Source organism: Bos grunniens, chromosome 8, assembly GCF_055505025.1.
Source record: "Bos grunniens cultivar Pamir isolate PY7600 chromosome 8, Bosgru_T2T1.0, whole genome shotgun sequence".
In the NCBI taxonomy this organism is placed as follows: Eukaryota; Metazoa; Chordata; class Mammalia; order Artiodactyla; family Bovidae; genus Bos; species Bos grunniens.
Genome location: NC_141172.1, coordinates 67,927,801 through 67,948,954, shown reverse-complemented (window position 1 = coordinate 67,948,954; position 21,154 = coordinate 67,927,801). Strand labels below are relative to the sequence as shown.

The 21,154-nt window shown below is 38.4% G+C and overlaps 1 protein-coding gene across 2 annotated transcripts in view; it reads right to left on the bottom strand.

The window, feature by feature from the left end:
- Positions 1–21,154, bottom strand: part of XPO7 (exportin 7) — a 91,325-nt gene that overhangs the window by 30,945 nt on the left and 39,226 nt on the right. Inside the window, exons 2-5 of one of the 2 annotated variants that reach the window (XM_086416124.1) lie at positions 4,695–4,841; positions 2,179–2,272; positions 1,245–1,411; positions 220–285 (exon numbers count right to left, since the gene is read on the bottom strand). In XM_086416124.1, the coding sequence (XP_086272250.1) occupies positions 220–285; positions 1,245–1,411; positions 2,179–2,272; positions 4,695–4,841 (474 nt within the window). Of the gene's footprint in view, positions 1–192; positions 286–1,244; positions 1,412–2,178; positions 2,273–4,694; positions 4,842–21,154 lie in introns of both variants that reach the window. The other variant, XM_086416123.1, reaches the window with a different exon arrangement.

Genomic DNA, 21,154 nt, shown 5'->3' with positions numbered 1-21,154 from the left:
AAGCTGAGATGAGAGAAAAAATATTCTGGAGATGGAAGGGCATCCGGACCTCACTCACAGAGGAAAACCCCATGGAACTATTTTGTTTCAAAAGGGCATTAATCACTTACCGCAAAAGCACACAACTGCCAAAAAAGATCATCCCACACACAGGCAGAAAACACCAATACTAAGTAAAAATATGGCACTTACTTCAATGAGGAAGGCTGTAGCACTTACTTGATTAATTTCATTGGTTAGCTGCGATAAAATCGTGACACCAATGATGCAGTATTCAACACTATCCTGGTTTAAAAAAAAAAGGTAAGGCAGAAAGAGTTGGCCTGTGCAGCTTGATTTCAGCATCTGGAATGCAGTCATACTTAAACTGCCTAGACAAGGTATGAGAAATTGGTATTTTAAAACTGCTGCTTTGCAGGACACAAAATCTAACTGATATATAAGAGGACTGCTAAATCTGACTGCATCAAAATTGAAACCTTTTGTATGTTAAAAATATCCACAAGCTTTACACTATACATATTGTAGGAAGAGAAATTAGCAAATCACATCTGAGATAAAAGACGAATGTGTAAAATAATTTATATGAAAGGCTGTACACAAAAAAGGGCAAAGAACTGATTAAAAAAATGTACCTAAGATATAAACAGGAAGTTCACAAAAAGCAAAAATAAGTAGTAAATGAGCATATGAAAATTTGTTTGTCTCATTCATAACTCAAATGCTAAGCTACCAATTCTTTCTATCTATGAAACTGGAAAAATAAGAAAGCTGAGCTCACAGGGTGGAGGTACAGGGAAACAGACATATTAACTGTTGGAGGGAATAACTTTTTTTGAGGGTAATTTGGAATATCCATGTAAACCCAAAATACACATGTCTTCTCACTGAATAATTCAAAGGCTAGGAATTCACACTATAAACACACTTAGCTCAAAGTATAAACACACAAACACACACACACAAGGAATATTCACCAAAGTATTTATTTACCAGTCTAGATATAGATACTAACTAAATACTCGCCTAGAAGAGTTAAATGAATTATAGTGTTTTAAACTGGAATAGTATGTAAGCAGTAGAAAGAATGAAGTAGGGTTTGTGCTGACATGTAAACATGTGAAACCAAGACATTAAGAATTAAAAAGATACGGAAGAAAATGTACCAAACAATCCCATTTGCAGATCAATATCTAAGCAAGCATATATTGCCTCACTTCTTTCATCGAGTATATATGTCGTACCTGTAAAAATCTGGTGACATCTGTGATTGCATTTCTGAAGACGTAGTCATCCTTCTGACAGTCAAACCAGCCCAACTTTGTGATCCTGGCATATAATTGGATAAGTGCTTGCGTCACAAAAGTGGCCAGCTTTGGCCGAGTGGCAAGATAGTTGAGCACATAGTTCCCTATAAAACAGAAATAGTCTACATTGGAGATGGCTCTGCCAGGGAAGGGTGTGTGTTGTTAAATGTCTAAGAAGTGGTAAATCTAGACTCTTTACCCTAAACTTCCTTAATTATTCACACTACTGAGAAACAGGACTTTAAATTTAAGATTCACTAAACTTTCCAACTATTAGGGCTTCCCTCAGCTCAGTTGGTAAATCATCTGCCTGCAAAAGCAGGAGACCCTGGTTTAATTCCTGGGTCAGGAAGATCCCCTGGAGAAAGAAATGGCAACCCACTCCAGTATTCTTGCCTGGAGAATCCCATGGACAGAGGAGCCTGGCGGGCTACAGTCCATGGGGTTGCAAGAGTCAGACACGACTTAGCAACTAAACCACCATCACCAAACTTTTCAGCTCAGAATTGTATACAAGTCACAATGAAGAACCTGAAGTAAGGGAGCCTTGAATCTAGCTCTTGATGGTTAAATAGCATGGTTGGCACAGAATTCAAAATCTTCAGCAATGTTTTTCTTAGTTACCAGTGATGGTGAAGACCAGGTAAAAGAAACTTTCTGAAAACAAAACAGCTAACTTGGGCTTTATCTAGGAGCAATTATATTGGGCCCTCTTCACTTTTAAGCCCAATTCTGGAAAGAAACTATACTCTAGATATTCTGTATGCCTAGTAACTTCAGAACATTATCAAACAAGCAACATAAACGTAACTATTACTAGAATATCACTAAACAAACTAATTTAAGAGAGAAAAGACAACTTTCTACTCACGAATATCTATCCGTTGTTCCAATGGTAGAGGGTTATTTGTGCGCGATACAAGCTTTGTAAGGCATGTAGCTGCCAGTAACTGGGAGTAAGATGACTGTGAAAAGAGAGGGGGAAAGGGCTTAGGATTCAATTTTATTAAGTTAGTCAGTCAAAGTTTTTAACTTGGAGATCTGAGTTCAGATTTAAAAAAATTAATCAGCTTTGTTACATTTGATCCTCTGGATTTTTAAGGGTCTCATACTAAGGAAAAATGAGCCCATTCATCATCTGTACTCATTAAGCTGACTTCAGTCATGAATAAAGGGCAGGATAAAGTGAATGCCTGATCAAACTGAATCTAATACAAGTATCTGTATCATTTTGAGGGAGGAGAAGTTAGAAGAGATCTTTACAGAAAGATATTAAGCTCTATAGAAGACAAATCTCTTCTTTCATTAAATCAAAAAATCTTCTCCAATAGCCTTGTTATAACAATGTTTAAAAAAGTTTCACCTCATAATATTCCTGCAGTATAGCATTAGAAAGAAGAAAAAAAAAAAATATAGAAGTAGTATTAGAAGGAACCACCGCCTTATGCTGTGTAGTTAATCCCCAAATTGTATCTTTCCATCAGTACAACTATCAATCAGCTACTGCTTTGGGGAATGTACATGCTGGTTTTAGTAGTAAATTCATAACAATTATTTATGAGAAAGAAAAAAACTATGCCCTAAGCAAAGGAATAGCATTACCATATTCTCAAGTGTAGATTTTAATGAATTTTAACCTTATGGAGAAGCAGAGTATTCAATCTGACCATAATATATAAGAAGGAGCCATACGCAGATTCGAATTCCTCCATGCAGCTGTGTTACATATAACATCATATAACAGGGATAGACTCAGAATCACCAAAATAATTTAATCAAGGGTCGAACATAATTTTCCACGAAACTGTAAGTCCTTAGGGCAGTAGGCTATCTATAGAGGCTATTCACAGGCATTACATCATACCATCAAATGTAAAAATAACTTAAGCTTATGAAAAAAATCTATAAAAGGGACTTTGGAGGGCATGGGAGGGAGGTTCAAGAGGGAGGAGATACATGTATACATATAGCTGATTCATGTTGTATAGCAGAAACACAACATTGTAAAGCAATTACATTCCACTTAAAAAAAAATGTATGTTAATGGCTTCCACACCAAAAAAAGTGACTCTGACATGTGATTTTTTATTCAATGCTTGAACATTGTTTAAACTGATTAAAGCAGGTGTGTCAGATCACTAATAATGCAAGAGGCTACTATAACTGTAGAACACAGTGTATAACAGTAAACTATATAATATGAAAATGGTTTCTGAATATGACTCCAATAAATCTGCTAAATCATGAAGAAGTCGATAGAGATCAAAGAGGAAGAATCCACTATAATTAAGTCTTTCACTATTGCACCACCCCTGTGTTATTCCAGCCTGCTGACTATCAGTGTGAGGAACTGGAGTTAACAGTGTCACAAATGACAATGGGGCTTCGGTGGCAGTCAGTTGAGAGTTAGTTGTGAATCTCCCACAGTACGAATCCAAACTGTTCAATACCAGAACCAAGTGATGGAAAAGAAATATAAAAATACTATATGCAAAAACAGAACAGAGCACAACCCAATCTCTGACCATGATGCTTTAACCTCCAGACGCTTGGGAAAGAGTCAACTTCTTTAGCTACTAAGGATATCACTTAGCCAACTGTAGTCTGTTCTATTTACTGCATAAATTCTCTAACACTATTAATGCAAATTTAAAAATGAAGCCATTGAGAATTCTATACTCTCAATAAATTAATGGCTTTCCTCCGTTTCACACTTCCTTCTGGTCTCTGGCAGAGTGCTGGCTGCTGGTCTAGCTGGGATTCTAAACTCTCTTGATGCCCTTTCATGATACCCTGGATGGATGCTTGTCCTTCCTAAGACCTCTGTCCTGCCAAAAATATTAACTTAATCAAATTACGTATCATGAAAGCATTATTTTGATCACTGCATGCCATTTTTAAGCCGGAAGAAGTTCTAATTTCATTTTAAACATTCTAACTTCCTGTCATTTCCATTGTGAAGGAAAATTTTTCCCCTGCACATCTAAGACAAAAAGCAGCAGTTGTGGTACAGGGGAGGAAACACAGAGCAGAAAGGTGACAAGAATGTTGTGGATAAGAAAGGCCATTTATATATAGCCGTGTCTTCTTTGTAAAAGGTGTGAAGTGATACATAAGTGTAAAAAACAGAAAAGGAGTCCCAGAAATTTGATTCAAGAATAAAAATTATAGGACAAAAATATACGCTCAGTGAGATTTTCCTGGTGACTCCGAAGGCCTTTTTTGCTAGTGTGGCAGGTCTGGTTTGTTTTAAAAGTGAAAATTAAGAAGGCAGAGGTACCTAGAAGAATCAAGGAACAGAAGTTATCCCAATCCACCCCTAAACTTAGAACCAGAATATATCTTCCTAAACCTGTTCCTCTTTAGGATTTTTCAAATCTTACGTACACTTCCTCTTTCGAGGAGTAGCTGGCACTTGCTCAGGCAATCAGGGCTGTTGGTGAATTCAACCAAGGCTTTCTCTGCCTGCAGTCGAGTGGTCGTATCTGTTGTTTCATACAGCTGTTTGCACAGATTCTCTAGTTGGGCCAGGCTCTGGAAAAGATCAGTCAAAAAAGAAATCAGTCCAGTCTACTACATACATAAGTTGACTACATACATACTGTGCTTGAAATTACTAGATGGAGATAAGTAATAATCAATGAAGAGAGACTTGCTTCTCAATGTGGAGGAGAATCTGGGTGACCTTTATCTAAAAATAACCACATACAGCCCTCTTCATTTGATGCTTTAGAAGACAAAATGACAGAATGCCTAAAATCTATACACTTTTTCAGTCATTTGCTTAAAGTTCAGACACAAATGATACATTTTTTTCCTTGAAAATATCTATCCTAAGCTTCTCCAAAATGTTTTCAAAGAAAAATGCAGAATTTACTTGCTCAGCCATCAATTTCAAGATTATGATTACTAAGTCATCACTGTAAAATTAAGCACATAAACACACAATGTAAGCATCACAGAGATCTTTACATAGGTTGAAATATTCTCCTTTTGCCTGTAGCTATCAGCTTATAATTATGTGTACACACAAAGATGGCCAACCTCTAAGTTTCAGAATGCAAGTACGCACCTTCCTCCCCGGGTCCCTCATGTCTAAAGTTCAGCAGACTCTCTTCTGTTGTACTTTAAACTCTTGCTTTGGTTCCAAATTTAAAGCGCAGGGTCAAAATAAATTCAACCTGGGCATGTGCTCAGGCAGAGATAAGACATGGGAAACGCCCCCAACAAACCCTACTTTCCAAATCTTGAACCAGTTCCAGGGAGGCAGGAAGGGGATGGGTGTGTGCTTTGGTCAAAACCCCAAAGGGATACAAATTCACTTCCACTTAGTGTGGTGTTTAAAAGCAAAGAGGAAAGAGTTCATGTAACTATCACCTTTCACTGACTGGAGAGGAGGGCAAACATCTGTTAAGTTTTTAAAGGACCAGTTTGGACTTTAAGAAGAAATTTTGAACTTCTACAGCAGCAAGCAAGATCTGGTTTAAATAGTTTGAGGGATCCTACTACTATTAGAAATGACAATTCTGACAAGAACCAAAATAATAATTAGGCAAACCAACCTGTGTAAATAGCCTAAAATATATCACACAGCCAGTCTGCCCAAGACTTTTCATTATCACTTTATTTCATTAAGCTAGGACTTTATAAATCACAGCTTTTCTACTAAGCAGGAAAGCCCTGGGGGCAGGATACCTATTTTACTCAATCTGATTAATAAATTTCAAACATTAACCTAAAGGAAACAAGAAAGACAGATGCTGACACTCGGATTATCAGTCGCACTTCAGAAAGCCCTCCAAAGAGTAAAAACAACCACCTCCACTGCAGAACAAAATAAACAAACCACTCTTCAAAACATCTTGGGACTCTGTATCTGTTTAATCTGTTCCTGACTTGCAGGGGTCCCACTTAATACCTTCCTCAATTTGAAAGCAGAGAAAACTGTACTCATAAAGATCTGTACTCACAGATCTCAAGTGATCAAAGTTCTACTGAGAGAAATCTGATTTTTTCATATAGCTTATAAACAAACACAAGGAATAGAGGATAAGGCCAATTAATCCCATATACTCCATAAGACATGTGTGCAAGTCAGTGTTACGTCTGCCACTGCTGGCCAAACTCCCAATGCATCCGTTTAATTATAAATCCCCACATTCCTAAGCAAGAGATTAAATCTCCTTCAGGAGGTTTTTGTTTCAACCTAGCAGACTGGGTTCCACCTCCACCCCCCACCCTGCCTGTGAAATGATTAACTAAAACAGGAACAAATTATTTAAAAAATAATTAACACAGAAGACATCAAAGGGTGGTATGAGGTTTCAGTAAGCAGCAGCAGCCTCATAACCTCTGACCACCCACTACAAGCATCCTGAACAGAACTCCCTAAATGGTCAGGCTGCTTAAGGTATCATGACTTTCCTTGAAGTCTGATCAGTCAGATCCAGGAGCAACCGCCACCCGGCTGCCACTCTTATTTACATTTATTACAACAAAGTAGTTCACATGACGATGGCTAAGCATCTGTCACTGGTAGTTAAGTTCCTTACTGCTAGAAACCTACATGCAGGTTATGGTGGGCTTTTTGGTTGTTGCTTTGTTTTGATGTAGTAGACAAAAGCACACTGCAGAGATAAGTCTGGTAATGAGTTCCCAGCTCAGGAAACAAGACCGTAAAAAAAAAAACCCCAAAAGAGTAATTTGACCATTTACATGAACATTTAGAAGAACAAAAGCTTTATTTCTTTGTTTCCAAAAGAACAAATGGGAAACAATCTTGTTTTCCCAAACAATTAGTGAAAACATCTAAAAACCACAGGGTGAATAGTCATTTTATTTGGGTTGCCCATAGAAGGAAAGGGGAATCAAACATTTACATTTATGTTCTCCGGGATCCTAATGTTTTGCAAGCAAATCTAATAGTTAGATCATTTTGAATCACCTCTCTGGGGGATCCAGAATAAAACCATTTATCCTACAATTGTTTGAGCCATTAAAACTAGTTATTTCACATTTAGCACCACTGCATCTCACCCCCTGGCGCAGTTCCTTCTCCCATTCAACCAGTTCTTATTAAGGACATCTATTACACGATGCCGGTTCAGTCACAGAAGAGACTCCAGAGAAGCAAGTCTATTTTCTATTCCTGAGGCTGCCAAACTGATAATTCTCAGAGAAACCTCCATCTGGTCCCACTGGAATATAAAAGCATGTTTGGGTGAAATCTTCACAAAACTGGAAAGCAATCTTCAACTAGAAAAGCATTACTTTAGTACAAGACACTCAAGACAATCAAACCTCCAAATCTACAGCACTTGGATTTCACCAACAATTCAGTTACAATGAAGGTATTAAAAAGTATTAAAAGAATGTATCCTATTATTTAGCAATAATGTTATTTTACACAGTTTTTAACCAGGATAGAGAAAAATGCAGCTCAATTATTCTCATTTCAATATAAGGTGCAATCAGTTGAGACTTCAGGCCTCCAAAATTAATGATTTATCTGAGGAGTTGCCTGTACCTTTTGGGAAAATGAAGATTTCTGTTTCTGCATTAGATGTTATACTAACTCCAGAAAGCATATCCTGGAACTTATTTTGTCACATTCTGCTTTTTTTTAAAAAGCCTGACAGTATATATTTTTAAATTAGTCTCACTGCTTGGGAAAAAAAAAAATCCACCTGGAGATTTCTAATCAGAGACCAGGATACTCGTTTTTAGGAAGGATTTGATGACTTTCCCAATAGTGCTGAATAGTGACTAGAAAACAAGCACAAGCTTTGGATGACTAGGTTTTCTGCAAAGTACATCCTTGATCTGACTGCCACCCAAACCACCTGAAACGATCAGAAGCACCGCTCTAGTACAAAGTGTGACGTACACCCTCAATCCAGAGGAGCGCTCATGGAGGATATACAGTCAGAATTACCAATTTGGTAGCTGAATTTTCATGATCAGGATGTCTGAAATTTGAAAAAAATCAAGCCACTTTCAACCTGTTCATAAACTCCATTAATTTAGATCTTCCTTAGTTGGAAGTTTTCTGTGTATTAGGAAAAAACTCTGTTAGGTAAATCAAAAGATGTATACTTAACCTGCCAGAAAAGAAATGATTTAAAAAGTGTAGGCCTAATAAAATTGATTTGATATACTAATTACATTTTATTTTTATCTATTCGATAAGGCATTCCTATTGTCAATAATGAATATGCAATCATCATAGATAATGTTTTTAAAAACCCCTAAAATCTAGTAATAACAATTATTCTTAGCTTAAAAAAGCAAGTGGCAGAGAAAGACAAAATCTGTCTGATATGACTAGTAAGTGGAATCCATAACAAAATGATACAAATGAACTTATTTACATAATAGAAATAGAAAAACTTCTGGTTATGAGACTGGAAAGCAGGGGATGGATAAACTGGAAGAAGGGGATAATTAATGAGAACCTGGGCTTCCCAGGTGGTTCAGTGCTAAGAATCCATCTGCCAATGCAGGAGACGCAAGGGACATGGGTTCAGTCCCTGGGTCAAGAAGATTCCCTGAAGGAGGAAGTGGCAACCCATTCCAGTATTCTTGCCTGGAAAATTCCACGGACAGAGGAACCGGGTGGGCTACAGTCCGTGGGGTTGTAAAGAGTTGAACACAACTGCACAAGCACACACACATACAACAGAATCTACTATAGCACAGGGAAAGCTACTCAAGACACTGTAATGACCCATATGGAAAAAGAATCTAAAAAAGAGTGGAGATATATACATAAATAAACTGATTCACTTTGCTGTACAGCAGAAGCTAACACAAAGCAAATCAACCAGACTCCAATAAAAATTTATTTTAAAAAAGCAAGTGGAATAACTATGTAGAGTATATCATCTGTGATACATGTTAGCAAATTCATAAAGGAAAATCTGTATGAAAACATACTGACAATTATCTTTGGGAGATGAGATTATGGGAGACTCATAATTTCTTTTCTGTATTTCCCTAAGTTCTACATTTTTGACCACAAGTAGATATTACTTATAAGCAGGGAAAACTCCCCCAACAATTGTACAGGTAATCTTTTATAAATTAACTCCTCTCAATAGGAACATATTACTATTAATTAATAGCTGATCCTGCTTCTAATCAGAATTCATAAAACAAATTTATAAAATCAAGAAGGCAATAGGCAATACATTCTAAAAGCTGAAATTTGAAAAAGTATGTCAGTGCTTATTGCTATCAATACTTTTGTTCTTACCAATAATAAATGCTGGCAGTTTGAATATTGCATGACCCAGCTATTCCACTCCTATGTATATACCCAACAGAGATACATGCCAAGTTCACCAAAACACTTGAATAGGAATGTTCATGCCAGCACTAAATGTAATAGTTCGCAAATGTGAAAGCCAAATGTCCATCAATAGTAGCATGGATAAATGTTTCATTCCTTAATGTGGGTACTGATTACAGGGGCATGCTCATTTTGAGAAAACCCATTGAAGTGTACATTTATAATCTGTGAATTTTTCTGTACACATGTTATACTCCAAAAAGAAGTTTTTAAAATGACATGGAAGAGTGACACAGTCCTCCCTAAGCTCTTCACATATTTACTCTCATCTTTCTTTCTTATACTGATGAAAAACAAGTCCATCTGTAACTGACAACCACATTAGATTTAGAATGCTTTAGTTTTATACCAATTTCTGCTTTTAGAACTGTAACTCCCATTATTTGTTCAGGAAATAAATAAAGTAAGATTTCTGGATGCATGAGGGACATTCTTTTTCTGAGAGGACTAAGAGAGTAAGTAAAGCTTTTTGGTTGCAGTTGCTGTGTAATGTCTACTGCCGTAAAGCAAGATAAAATATGTACTTTCAGTAGGCGATAATGCAGTGCCAGAGCCTTGCGTGCATTAGATAAGGATAGCATGTCTCCTAACATATGAGACTGCAAAATTCTATACTTAGCTTCAAAATATGAATCAATCCTCACTTGTAATAAACACATATGATGTTTGCACTGTGGGTGACACACAGCTAGAACACATGTAAACAAATCATTTCATGAGGTAAACAGCCAGACTAACTGTGCCTGGCTTACTGACTTCCACATTTGACTCAAGAGCTTTTATTTAACACGTCACTAGAAACCAGTTTTGGTTCCTTCTCATAGTCATTAAGAGTGCAGAAGAATGAAAGCTGCGGCTAAGGGGAATCCTCTGGAGTATGGGTTTCACACTGGCAGCCTCACACTGGCCCGTGCACGTTGTGGTGTTCACCATACAGTGTTCAACAAGGTTGCCAACATTTCAGGACAGTATCTGGTTTTCTAGTTTCCCATAAAAAATTAGCAGATCTGATTACCTGGGACCTGCATTTTCAAGTGTCACTAATCAAATGACAGTAAGAGCACAGTGCTTCCCTCAGGGCAGGCTCTCGCTAGCTGGCTGCAGGTCATAAGCCCTGGCCCCTGACGTTGGAGCTTCCTCCACCTGCTGTAATGCAATTCTGTCTCCTATCAGTGGTTCACTTCCAGATGTCAAAGTTAAAAAGTAATGAGCATATGGTATTATAAGAGATTCTGACTTAATTTGGGGGTACTAACTCCTTGCCAACTTGCAATTTGGAGGGCTTCCCTCATGGCTCAGTTGGTAAAGAATCCACCTGCAGTGCAGGAGACCCTGCTTCAATTCCTGGGTCAGGATGATCCCCTGGAGAAGGGATAGGCTACCCATTCCGGTATTCTTGGGCTTCCCTTGTGGCTCAGCTGGTAAAGAATCCGCCTGCAATATGGGAGATCTGGGTTTGATCCCTGGGTTGGGAAAATCCCCTGGAGAAGGGAAAGGCTACCCACTCCAGTATTCTCGCCTGGAGAATTCCATGGATTGTATGGTCCATGGGGTTGCAAAGAGTTGGACATGATTGAGCGACTTTTACTTTCACTTCACTTAGTAAATAACAGTGTGACTTTGGGCAAGTTTATTTCCTGGAGCTTCAGCTTCCTCATGTGTAAAATAGGTGGATTTTATTATATTATTTGACAAAGACACTGCCAGTTCTAAATTCCATGCTTCTAATTATATAAGTAAATCAGATTTAAAAGGAAGCAAATATTAAAAAGATCATGAAAATAATTGGCCAAACTTTTTAAAACAGGGAATTTAACAAAAAAATCAATCAGGTTAACACTTCCACACATCTCTCTAACACAAACAACGCCGGTGACCTAGCAGCAGGAACAAGGATCCTTTTAGAGTGAAGGTTCAGTATAACCTGAGTTAAGACCTCAGATATCAGGCAAATCCCCACTGCCCTGTTTATAAGCTGTGGGAGTGTGAGTAAGTTACTCAAATCTTTCAAACTAGTTTTCCTTTCTTTAAGTAGATATAATATGTATCTAACAATGCTGTAAAAGTCAATGTAGTAATGTATGTACATTCTTAATTACTGAGTTTATTACTTGCTATTATGGAATATATTTTCTACTAAAAAGTGAAGAACAACAGTTTTTTAAAGCACATGCATTAAAACCTACAATTTCTTCTACAGAGGTATTATATATATATATATATATATATATACACGTGCTGTGCTGTGTGCTTAGTCGCTCAGTTGTGTCTGATGCTTTGTGATCCCATGGACTGTAGCCCACCAGGCTCCTGTCCATGGAATTCTTCAGGTAAGAATAATGGAGTGGGCTGCCATGCCCTCCTCATTCGTGTGTGTGTGTGTGTGTGTGTATATATATATATATATATAAATTTAATTATATTAATCCATTTTTGGCTGTGATTTTCGCTGCTGTGCAGGTTTTCTCCAGTTGCAGCATGTGGGTTTCTCACTGTGGTGGCTTCTTTTGCTGCTGAGCACGGGCTCTAGGGCACGTGGGTTTCAGTAGTTGCAGCTCTTGGGTTCTAGAACACAGGCTCAGTGGTTGCGGCGCACAGGCTCAGTGACTCCCCAGCATCTGGAATCTCCCTGGACCAGGAATCGAACCTGTGTCTCCTGCATTGGCAGGCAGATTCTTTACCATTGAACCACCAGGGAAGCCCTAGAGAAGTTCTAGATGCCTTGCCTTGCAGGGCTACAGTACAGGGTATATTGGGCTGGCCAAAGAAAGTTTGTTCCGGTTTTCTTATGGAAAAATCTGAATGAACTTTTTGGTCAGGTCTGTATAATTGCTCCTCATTGTTTGTGGGTCCCCTATTTGCAAATTTATCTACTTGCTAAATTTATTTGTAATCCCCAAGTCAAAACTATCAGCAACTGTGTCATCTGTGGACATGAACAGAATGGTGAAAATTTTGAGTGCCCTGACACATGTTTCTCAGCTGAGGTCAAACAATGTAATGTTTTTGCTTTAGTTCTCATAACTTAAAAAGTGTCCTTCTTGTAGTTTACTTAATGTCATTTTTTTGCAATTTGGGGCTTTTTGTTGCCAATTATGCTGTTTAAAATGGCCCCATGCATAGTGCTGAAGTGTTACCTAGTATTCCTAAGCTCAAGAAGGTTGTGTGAAAAAATGTTAGATAAAGGTGTTTTAAAAAAGTGTCTCTAAGTAGAAATACAAATAAAACAAAGGTTGGTTGAGGAAAATGTGACCAGAGGTTGGCAGGAACTTAACCCTGTATTTCCTGCAAGAGAAACTGTTCACGATTTGTTAATTCAGTGTTCTCAGCGACTTAACAGAGCAAACTACCGTAATGAGGACCAATTGTATTTCCACCCATTTCCAGACTGGGTAGTATTCAGTACATATTTCCCCACAGATATAGAATTATATTGCCATTGTTACAGGCATTTGTTCAAAGAAAGGTATTTATTAACTTACATAACTGTATAACACTCAAATTCTAGTACAATTTGACTCAAATGTTTGTTTACATGGCCATTTATACTGATTATTTATTTACTGTGATTTTAGTAAATGAGTACTAACGTGCACAGTGCATGAAAAGGACAAAAGTGTGCCTCAGTGTCCAGCACACAGTAGAAGTTTCATAAAAATGTCACCCATAAGTGGATGTCCGGACTTCCCTGGTGGTCCAGTGGTTAAGAATTGGCCTTGCAACACAGGGGGTGTGGGTTTGATCCCTGGTCAGGGAACTACAATCCCACAGGTCACAGAGCAAATAAGCTTGCACACCGCAACTAGAAAGTCCATGCACCTCAATGAAGGATCCCCCATGAAACAACAAAAGATCTCGCATGTCACAATTAAGACCAGATGCAGCCAAGTAAATAAAAATAAATGGCTGTCAAACTCTTAAAAAGCCTCCTGGGGGTTTGGGTTAAAATTGCAGAGTAATCCCATATTTAATCTTGTTCCTTTCCCAAGCCCAACAAAAACAACACTAAAGGGATTTAAAAAAAAAACCCACAAACATAATTTCACAAGAAATATGATATGAGACAGGACAAAATTTTGGAATACAGAAAAATCAGCAGTAACTGACTTAACTGACACAAGAAGGCCAAATATCTTGCAAGTGGTGAAAAGAACTGGAAACCAAGCTGTTTTACACTCCCTGCTCAGATGTTAAGGTGAAGTGTGGTGGCCAAAGCAAGAAAGAACAGGGTAAAAGTATCTTTGAGAAGTGAGACTGCCAGGTATCTTTACTCAGTGTCTCTGGACTAGGGACACCAAGCCAGTCGAAAGTACCTTTGAGGATGTGGGCACCAGATAGACCATTAAGTGGCCACATACACATCAAATGCCCCCTTCCCGGGCTCCTTGTACCCAGAAATGTCAGTGTCCAGACTGGACTCCCTTGACAGGAGTTTGGAAAATCTTCTCCTGAGAATCCCATTAGTCACAAATGAAATACCTAAAGATACACTGATATAGAGGTTACCCAACAAATGGCATAATTGGATTACCCGTCACTGTGATGCCTCAAGCAGACAAGCCTCACATCCACACTTTGCATTTCTAATCAGCTTGGTAGTCTTTCCATCTTGATTATGAGGAAATAAGGATTACCACAAATCTGAAGAAAGCTTTTAACACGGAAGTGTATATAGTGATAGTTGCTCAGTTGTGTCCGACTCTGAGACCCCATGAACTGTAGCCTGCCAGGCTTCTCTGTCCATGGAATTGTCCAGGCAGGAATACTGGAGTGGGCAACCTTTCCCTTCTCCAGGGGATCTTCCCAATCCAGGGATCTAATCGGGGTCTCCCACATCGCAGGCAGATTCTTCCCAGTCTGAGCCACCAGAGAAGCATATTTTAACATGGAAGACAGTGTTAAAATACAAAATTGGCCTCAAGTGAAGCTGCTTATGGTTGGATAAAAAACCGAGACTTAATTATAGTTTCGGCTCTCCCAAAAATGGAGTCTTGAACCAGTCAATCAGGATCTGCCTGATTAGCACTAGTTAGGTAATCTGCTGGATAGACCCCTGCCGTCCCCTAAAGGAAAGCAACTTTGCAACAACTAATTAGTTTTTTGCTTAGTATGACTCCCTTGTTCCTGCTCCCTTCTCACCTAAAGTCTTTTTATTTTGTACAGCCCCTTGGAGCTCCTTTCTATATGCCAGACTGGATGCTGCTTCATTGAAACTGTGATTTTTGCTCAAATATACTCTTGAAAATTTTTAACATGCCTCGGTTTCTCTTGTAACAGCAGCAAACAAAACAAATACAAAAAAATCCTGTAACAAACAGAAACTGTGCAGGAAAAAGGAAACTTGAAAAAAGAAAAAACATAAAGATAAAAGTATTACTAAGCTTGACAAAGAGATAAGAAAATATTTTGCAACTGGGAGTAAGAACAGGGTGCTCTAAAAAAGAAACATTCAAAGAACATAAAGAGAGATCTTAGAGATTAAAAATATGATAGCAGAGACAAAATATTCCATAAGAGAGTTGGAAAATCAAGTTAAAGCCTCTCACAAAGTAGAGCAAAAGATGGAAAATAAGAGAGCAAAGATAAAATCACAGTCCTGATTCCAGAGGTCCAACATCTAATTAACAAGAGTTCCGGAGGGCACAGAGAACAGAGGAGAGGAAACATCAACAAAATAATCCAAGAAAACCTCCTAGAGCTGAAGAACATAGATGTCAGAAGGAAAGCTCTACCAAAGTCCAGCATAAGTGAAGATCAGGCCATACCCAAGGCATACCGCTATGAAACCTGAAAAGCCTGACAAAAAGAAGATTCTGTAAGCTGCCCAGGAGGCAAGGAGATGGTCGATGGGAACAAAAAACACAAACAAAATCCAAGTCAGGTAAAACACATAAATGATCAGGAATCAGATGGCTCTGGGCAGCACAGAAGCAACACTTGTCAACAAGACAAGGAGTCCCTGCAAGACTCTGAAGGACAATGATCAACACAGAATGTTTACCCAGGTACACAAGCAATCAAGTGGGAGGGCAGAAGAAAGCTATTTCTGGCAGCTAAGGCCACAAGAATTTATCACCTATGCTATTTACTATTAAAAGAATGTGCATCACACCACACCATAAAAAACATTAAACATGGAGTGCGGCAGATGGGGACTCTTTTAACAGAGAGTGGTATCAAGGGAATTCCGGGAGGATGGTGAAGGGAGGTCCTGGGATGACAGCTGAGAGTTGGCCTTGAAGAGCAAGGAGGCCTTAGTCAAGCTAAGAGGCTCAGAGGACAAGTCATGCAGACAAAGTCATCACCAAGAAGGCTGCTGCCATCAAGGACAGAGTTCTCATGTTAAGATTTCTCCTAAATTCATGTTGAAGTTTAGTTCACAGAAATGACCTTAACTGACAAAGTAACCACTCTTCATTAAACTCTGGAAATTTTTTCTACAGAGCTGTGACATCATTTTAAACTAACATTCCAAACACAAAAGCAGTTGTGCAACATAAAAGATAACTCTGAAATGAATACCGCATGGCGTGGTAACTGACAGCATTTAAAAACGGTAATAGGCTCTAGGCATAAAAATTTTGTACCCTATGATTTATAAATGGAGTTCTACTAAGAAAAAAAGAGAATACACTTGGTTTTTGCCACATTCACTTCTTTTACAAAAAAGGTTGTTTCCCAAATGCCTTTTAATGGAACTTGATTCTGCCATGCTGACAGTATTAAAAGACCAAAACAAAGTATTCTGCTATGAAAATGGCTGAGTAACAGAGTAGATTATGAAGGCCTAGCTGATCACTTTAGGAAAGTAAGCCAACACCCAGCCATGTGGGAACCCAAGTTTGCAGTTTGAAACAATCATACATGTAAATAGTTTTCTGCTATATTATCATTTCCCTAAAACTTCATTTTTAAAAGCAGGTCTATGTAGGGGAAAAATCCTGTAAGTTCAATGCTCATGTTAAGAATGTTAAACCATATCTCTTACATTGGAACGGTACTGTCTACTGATATTATATTTTTCCTTATAAATTTAATACGTGTAAAGAAAAGAAGAAAAGAAAGTGAAGTCACTCAGTCGTGTCCGACTCTTTGTCACCCCATGGGCTGTAGCCTACCAGGCTCCTCTGTCCATGGGATTTTCCAGGCAATAGTCCTGGAGTGGGTTGCCATTTCCTTCTCCAGGGGATCTTCCCAACCCAGGGATCGAACCCGGGTCTCCCGCATTGTGGACAGACGCTTTAACGTCTGAGCCACCAGGGAAGTGTATGTGTGTATAAATACAGGCTTTCCCAGTGGCTCAGCAGTAAAGAATCTGCCTCCAATGCAGGAGATGCAGGTTGATCCCTAGATGGGGACGATCCCCTAGAGGAGGGCAGGGCAACCCACTCCAGTATTCTTGCCAGGAAAATCCCATGGACAGAGGAGCCTGGCAGGCTACAGTCCATGGGGTCGCAAAGAGTCAGCCAGGACTGAGGTGACTGAGCACATATATATGTGTGTGTTTATCTATATATATACACATACCACATAGCAGTCATGGTCAAACAAATGACTTCTAAAGGTCAGAAAGTATAGCGTATTGGTTAAGTGCTAAAGGAGACAAAATGGGAGAGCCTTTCACATTTCATTTAGCCGTGGCCCTGGTTTCCAAGAAATGTATGTTTTTGAGTTCTTTATTATTTAAGCTACACTATAGATAGAGACTGTTGGGCCAGTGTGCATTTATTGTTTTAATTTTATGTTCTTAATATCAATATGGTATAAGATCCAAACTTAAAGAGTACTGGGGATATTTTATGCAGCATCATATTAAAATATTACAAGTGCCACTAAATCCATATAAGAGAGCAAAGAAAGTCATCAGACACACAATTATCTGATACTCCCAATCATCCAGCTTCGCTACTATGTTTTACAATGACTAAATAAAAAGAATTTCAGGTTCAAGCACTATACTTGTTTTATTAATAGGTCAGCCAAATAATTGCAACTGGCTTGAACTCCAGTACTTTGGCCACCTCATGCGAAGAGTTGACTCATTGGAAAAGACTCTGATGCTGGGAGGGATTGGGGGCAGGAGGAGAAGGGGACGACAGAGGATGAGATGGCTGGATGGCATCACTGACTCGATGGATGTGGGTCTGGGTGAACTCCAGGAGTTGGTGTTGGACAGGGAGGCCTGGCGTGCTGCGATTCATGGGGTCGCAAAGAGTCGGACACGACTGAGCGACTGATCTGAACTGAAGACTATTCAAGCAACTTAGGAATAATGTTTCCCCCTTCTTTTAATGTTACTAGTTCTTTCAATTTCCATGGCTGATAGGAACTGCAGTCATAAAGAGAATATAATTTGCTTAAGAGAATGAAAAAGATCAGCCAGACTGGGAGACAAATCTTTGCAAAACATATATCTGAGAAGAGACTAGTATCCAAAATATACAAAGAACTCTTAAAACTCTACAGTAACAACCCAATTAAAAATCTGGCAAAAGAGTTGAACAGACACCTCACCAAAGAAGATACACAGATGGCGAATAAGCCTATGAAAAGATGCTTAACTCTGTATGGTATCAGGGAAATGCAAATTAAAACAACAGTGAGATACTACTGCACACCTATCAGAATGGCTAAAAAACAAACACTGAACATGGACTGATTGCTGGCAAGGATGTGGAGCAACAGAACTCTCAATTCATTGCTGATGAGAATGCAAAACGGTACAGCCACTGTGGATGACAGTCTGGCAGTTTCCTACAAAACTAAACATAGTCTCACCATACTATCCAGCAACTGAGCTGTTTAGTATTTACCCAAATGAGTTGGAAACTTGTATCTACACAAAAACCTGCTCATGAGTGTTCACAGCAACTTTATTCAAAACTGCCAACACTTGGAAGCAATCATGATGTCCTTCAATAGTGCATGGAAAAACCAACTGTGGTATATCCAGAAAATGGGATATTAAATCATTGCTAAAAAGTAAATAAGCTATCAAACCACAAAAAGGCATAAAGGGACCTTAAATGCATTATTACTTAGTGAAAGAAGCCACTCTGAAAAGGCTACATACTCTATGATTCCAAATTTCAAAGACAAAACTAGAGAAACAGTAAAAAGAACAGTGGTTGCCAAGAGTTTGAAGAGGAGGAAGGGATGAAGAACAGGCAGAGCCAGAGGATGTTTAGGGCAGCGAATCTATTCTGTATGACAGTATAATGATCAACACATGACCTCACACATCTGCCAAAACCCAGAGAACATACAACACAGAGTGCATTTCAGTGAGTAATAAAGTATCAGCATTGGCTAATCAACCTTAATACAGCACAGTAATGAAGATGTCAGCAACAGAGCAAACTGCCAAGGAGAAGGAGGTGCACAGGAACTCTGTACCTTCTACTGGATTTTTCTGCAAACTTAAAACTACTCTAAAAAGTAAAGTATATTAGAAAATACTCTATTAAAAACAAATCTAAAAAAAAAAAAAAACTAATGTCAATTAAAAAAAAAGTCCCAATCTTCTCCAAATTTTATCTTAATATTGTCTAGTTTACTAATCAATGTTTTATAATAAAACATATCATTTCATATCCTAGCTTTCACTCTGCTAGTCCACTTGACAGGGCAATAAAATGGTTAAAGTTCCCTAGTTTAATACATACGCATTATAACACTGTCATTCAAAGATGATGTAATTGACAGTGGTTCTCTGCAAATGTGAATTATTAATGGAACCCATACTGCATCCACCTGGTATAAAATATTCTTTTGCTGGAGGATGTATACAGGAAAAATTTTCAAGAGCTGGATTTATAAGGTCATTTCAAAGTAATGTTCATGCTTAAATAACTTGCTGTTACTCTTCTAAATTGTCTCTTACGACTCAAATACATGTCTATATGCAAAAGGTCAGCAAAATCTAATTTGGTTTGCTTTGTGGGTCCTCTATTTTTATATAATACCTCTGGTGTTCTGCCCTCCTTTCAAAAACACAAATACATTTCTGGCACATGTTGACAATTGAAAAAGTCTTCTCTGTAAGTTTCTGTAGCTTAACCATGCATTTGTCATTTAAAAATAAAAAAAAAAAAGCAGCACAAGAACACCTGAAGAATAGAGTTTACAGTAAGTTTTGGCAGATTTGTAGCCATATATGCAAATAACAAAGTGTGCAACAACAAAAAACTAGTGTGTGCAACATACCAATAGTTATTTTTGAACGGCCCTAAAGTCTTCACTCACAAGCTTGCTGTAGGAAATGACTACAGGTATCTCATCATTTCTCACAGCCGAAACTGGTGTGGTTTCTGAGCTAAATTTTTACAAAAGAAACAGGCCAAATGCACTTGACATTCTAGAAGAGTAGTGACATTTGCTACAGGTCGCTAACACCAAGGAGAAAGCTTCTAACAATGTGGGGATGGTACTGATGTGCTTTGTTTAAATTTGCTAAGACTTGGGTTAGGTTATTAATAATCACTCCTATCTCGAACTATTATTTCTCCATCATCCCTAGGGAGTCCCGTTGTTTAAACAGCACAGGATCTTCTTTTTCACCAACAACATAAAGAGAGGTACGTGTGCTAAGTCTCTTCAGTCGTGTCTGACTCTGTGCAACCCTATGGACCGTAACCCGCCAGCCTCCTCTGTCCATGGGATTTTCCAGGTAAGAATACTGGAGTGGATTACCATGCCCTTCTCCAGGGGATCTTCCCATCCCACAGATCAAACCTGCATCAAACTCAATATACTCAAATAGACTCAATAAACTCAAATATATTCAGAGTTAACATATGACCTTACTCTAAGTTCTAGTACCATAAATACAATACTCTTTAAAAGTTATTTTCCAAAAATACTGGGCTGACAACATGAAGCTCTGGAAAAAAAACATTAGCAGTAGCTGAAGACCCTCAATAACAGAACAGCTGATAACATACCTATACGCTAAGGGGTTCTCCAAGTGTGACCAAATACAGGTTGCATCAATATTTTAACTAAATGGACAGAATGGCAGGCTAATGAAAGGAAGGTTTTAACTGGTGGTATGTATGTGCATGATGTAGTATACAAAGATACAAATAATTGTTCTTTTTTAGATTTGTTATTAAGGTACATTGGTTTATAATTTAAGTTTCACATGTCCACTGTATTTCCACTTTCTGTATACCCTATAGCGTGCTCACTGCCAATTTAGTTTCCACCAGTCACCACACAGTTGATTCCCCTTTTTCATTTTGCCCTCCCTATCCCTCCCTCCTTCCTGGTAACCGTTACTATGGTCACTGTATCTACATTTAACTGGGGGCTCTATGTGCAGCTTTGCTTTAGACTATTTACATGACACTGGAACTTCCCTAACTCCCGAACATCTCTATTCTATCATACAGGAAACAGAGCATTCGTTTTACAACAAGTATCTGAGTGCCTGTTATTTGCCAAGGCTGCCAGGGTAGCTCACTGGTAAAGAATCCGCCTGCCCATGTGGGAGACA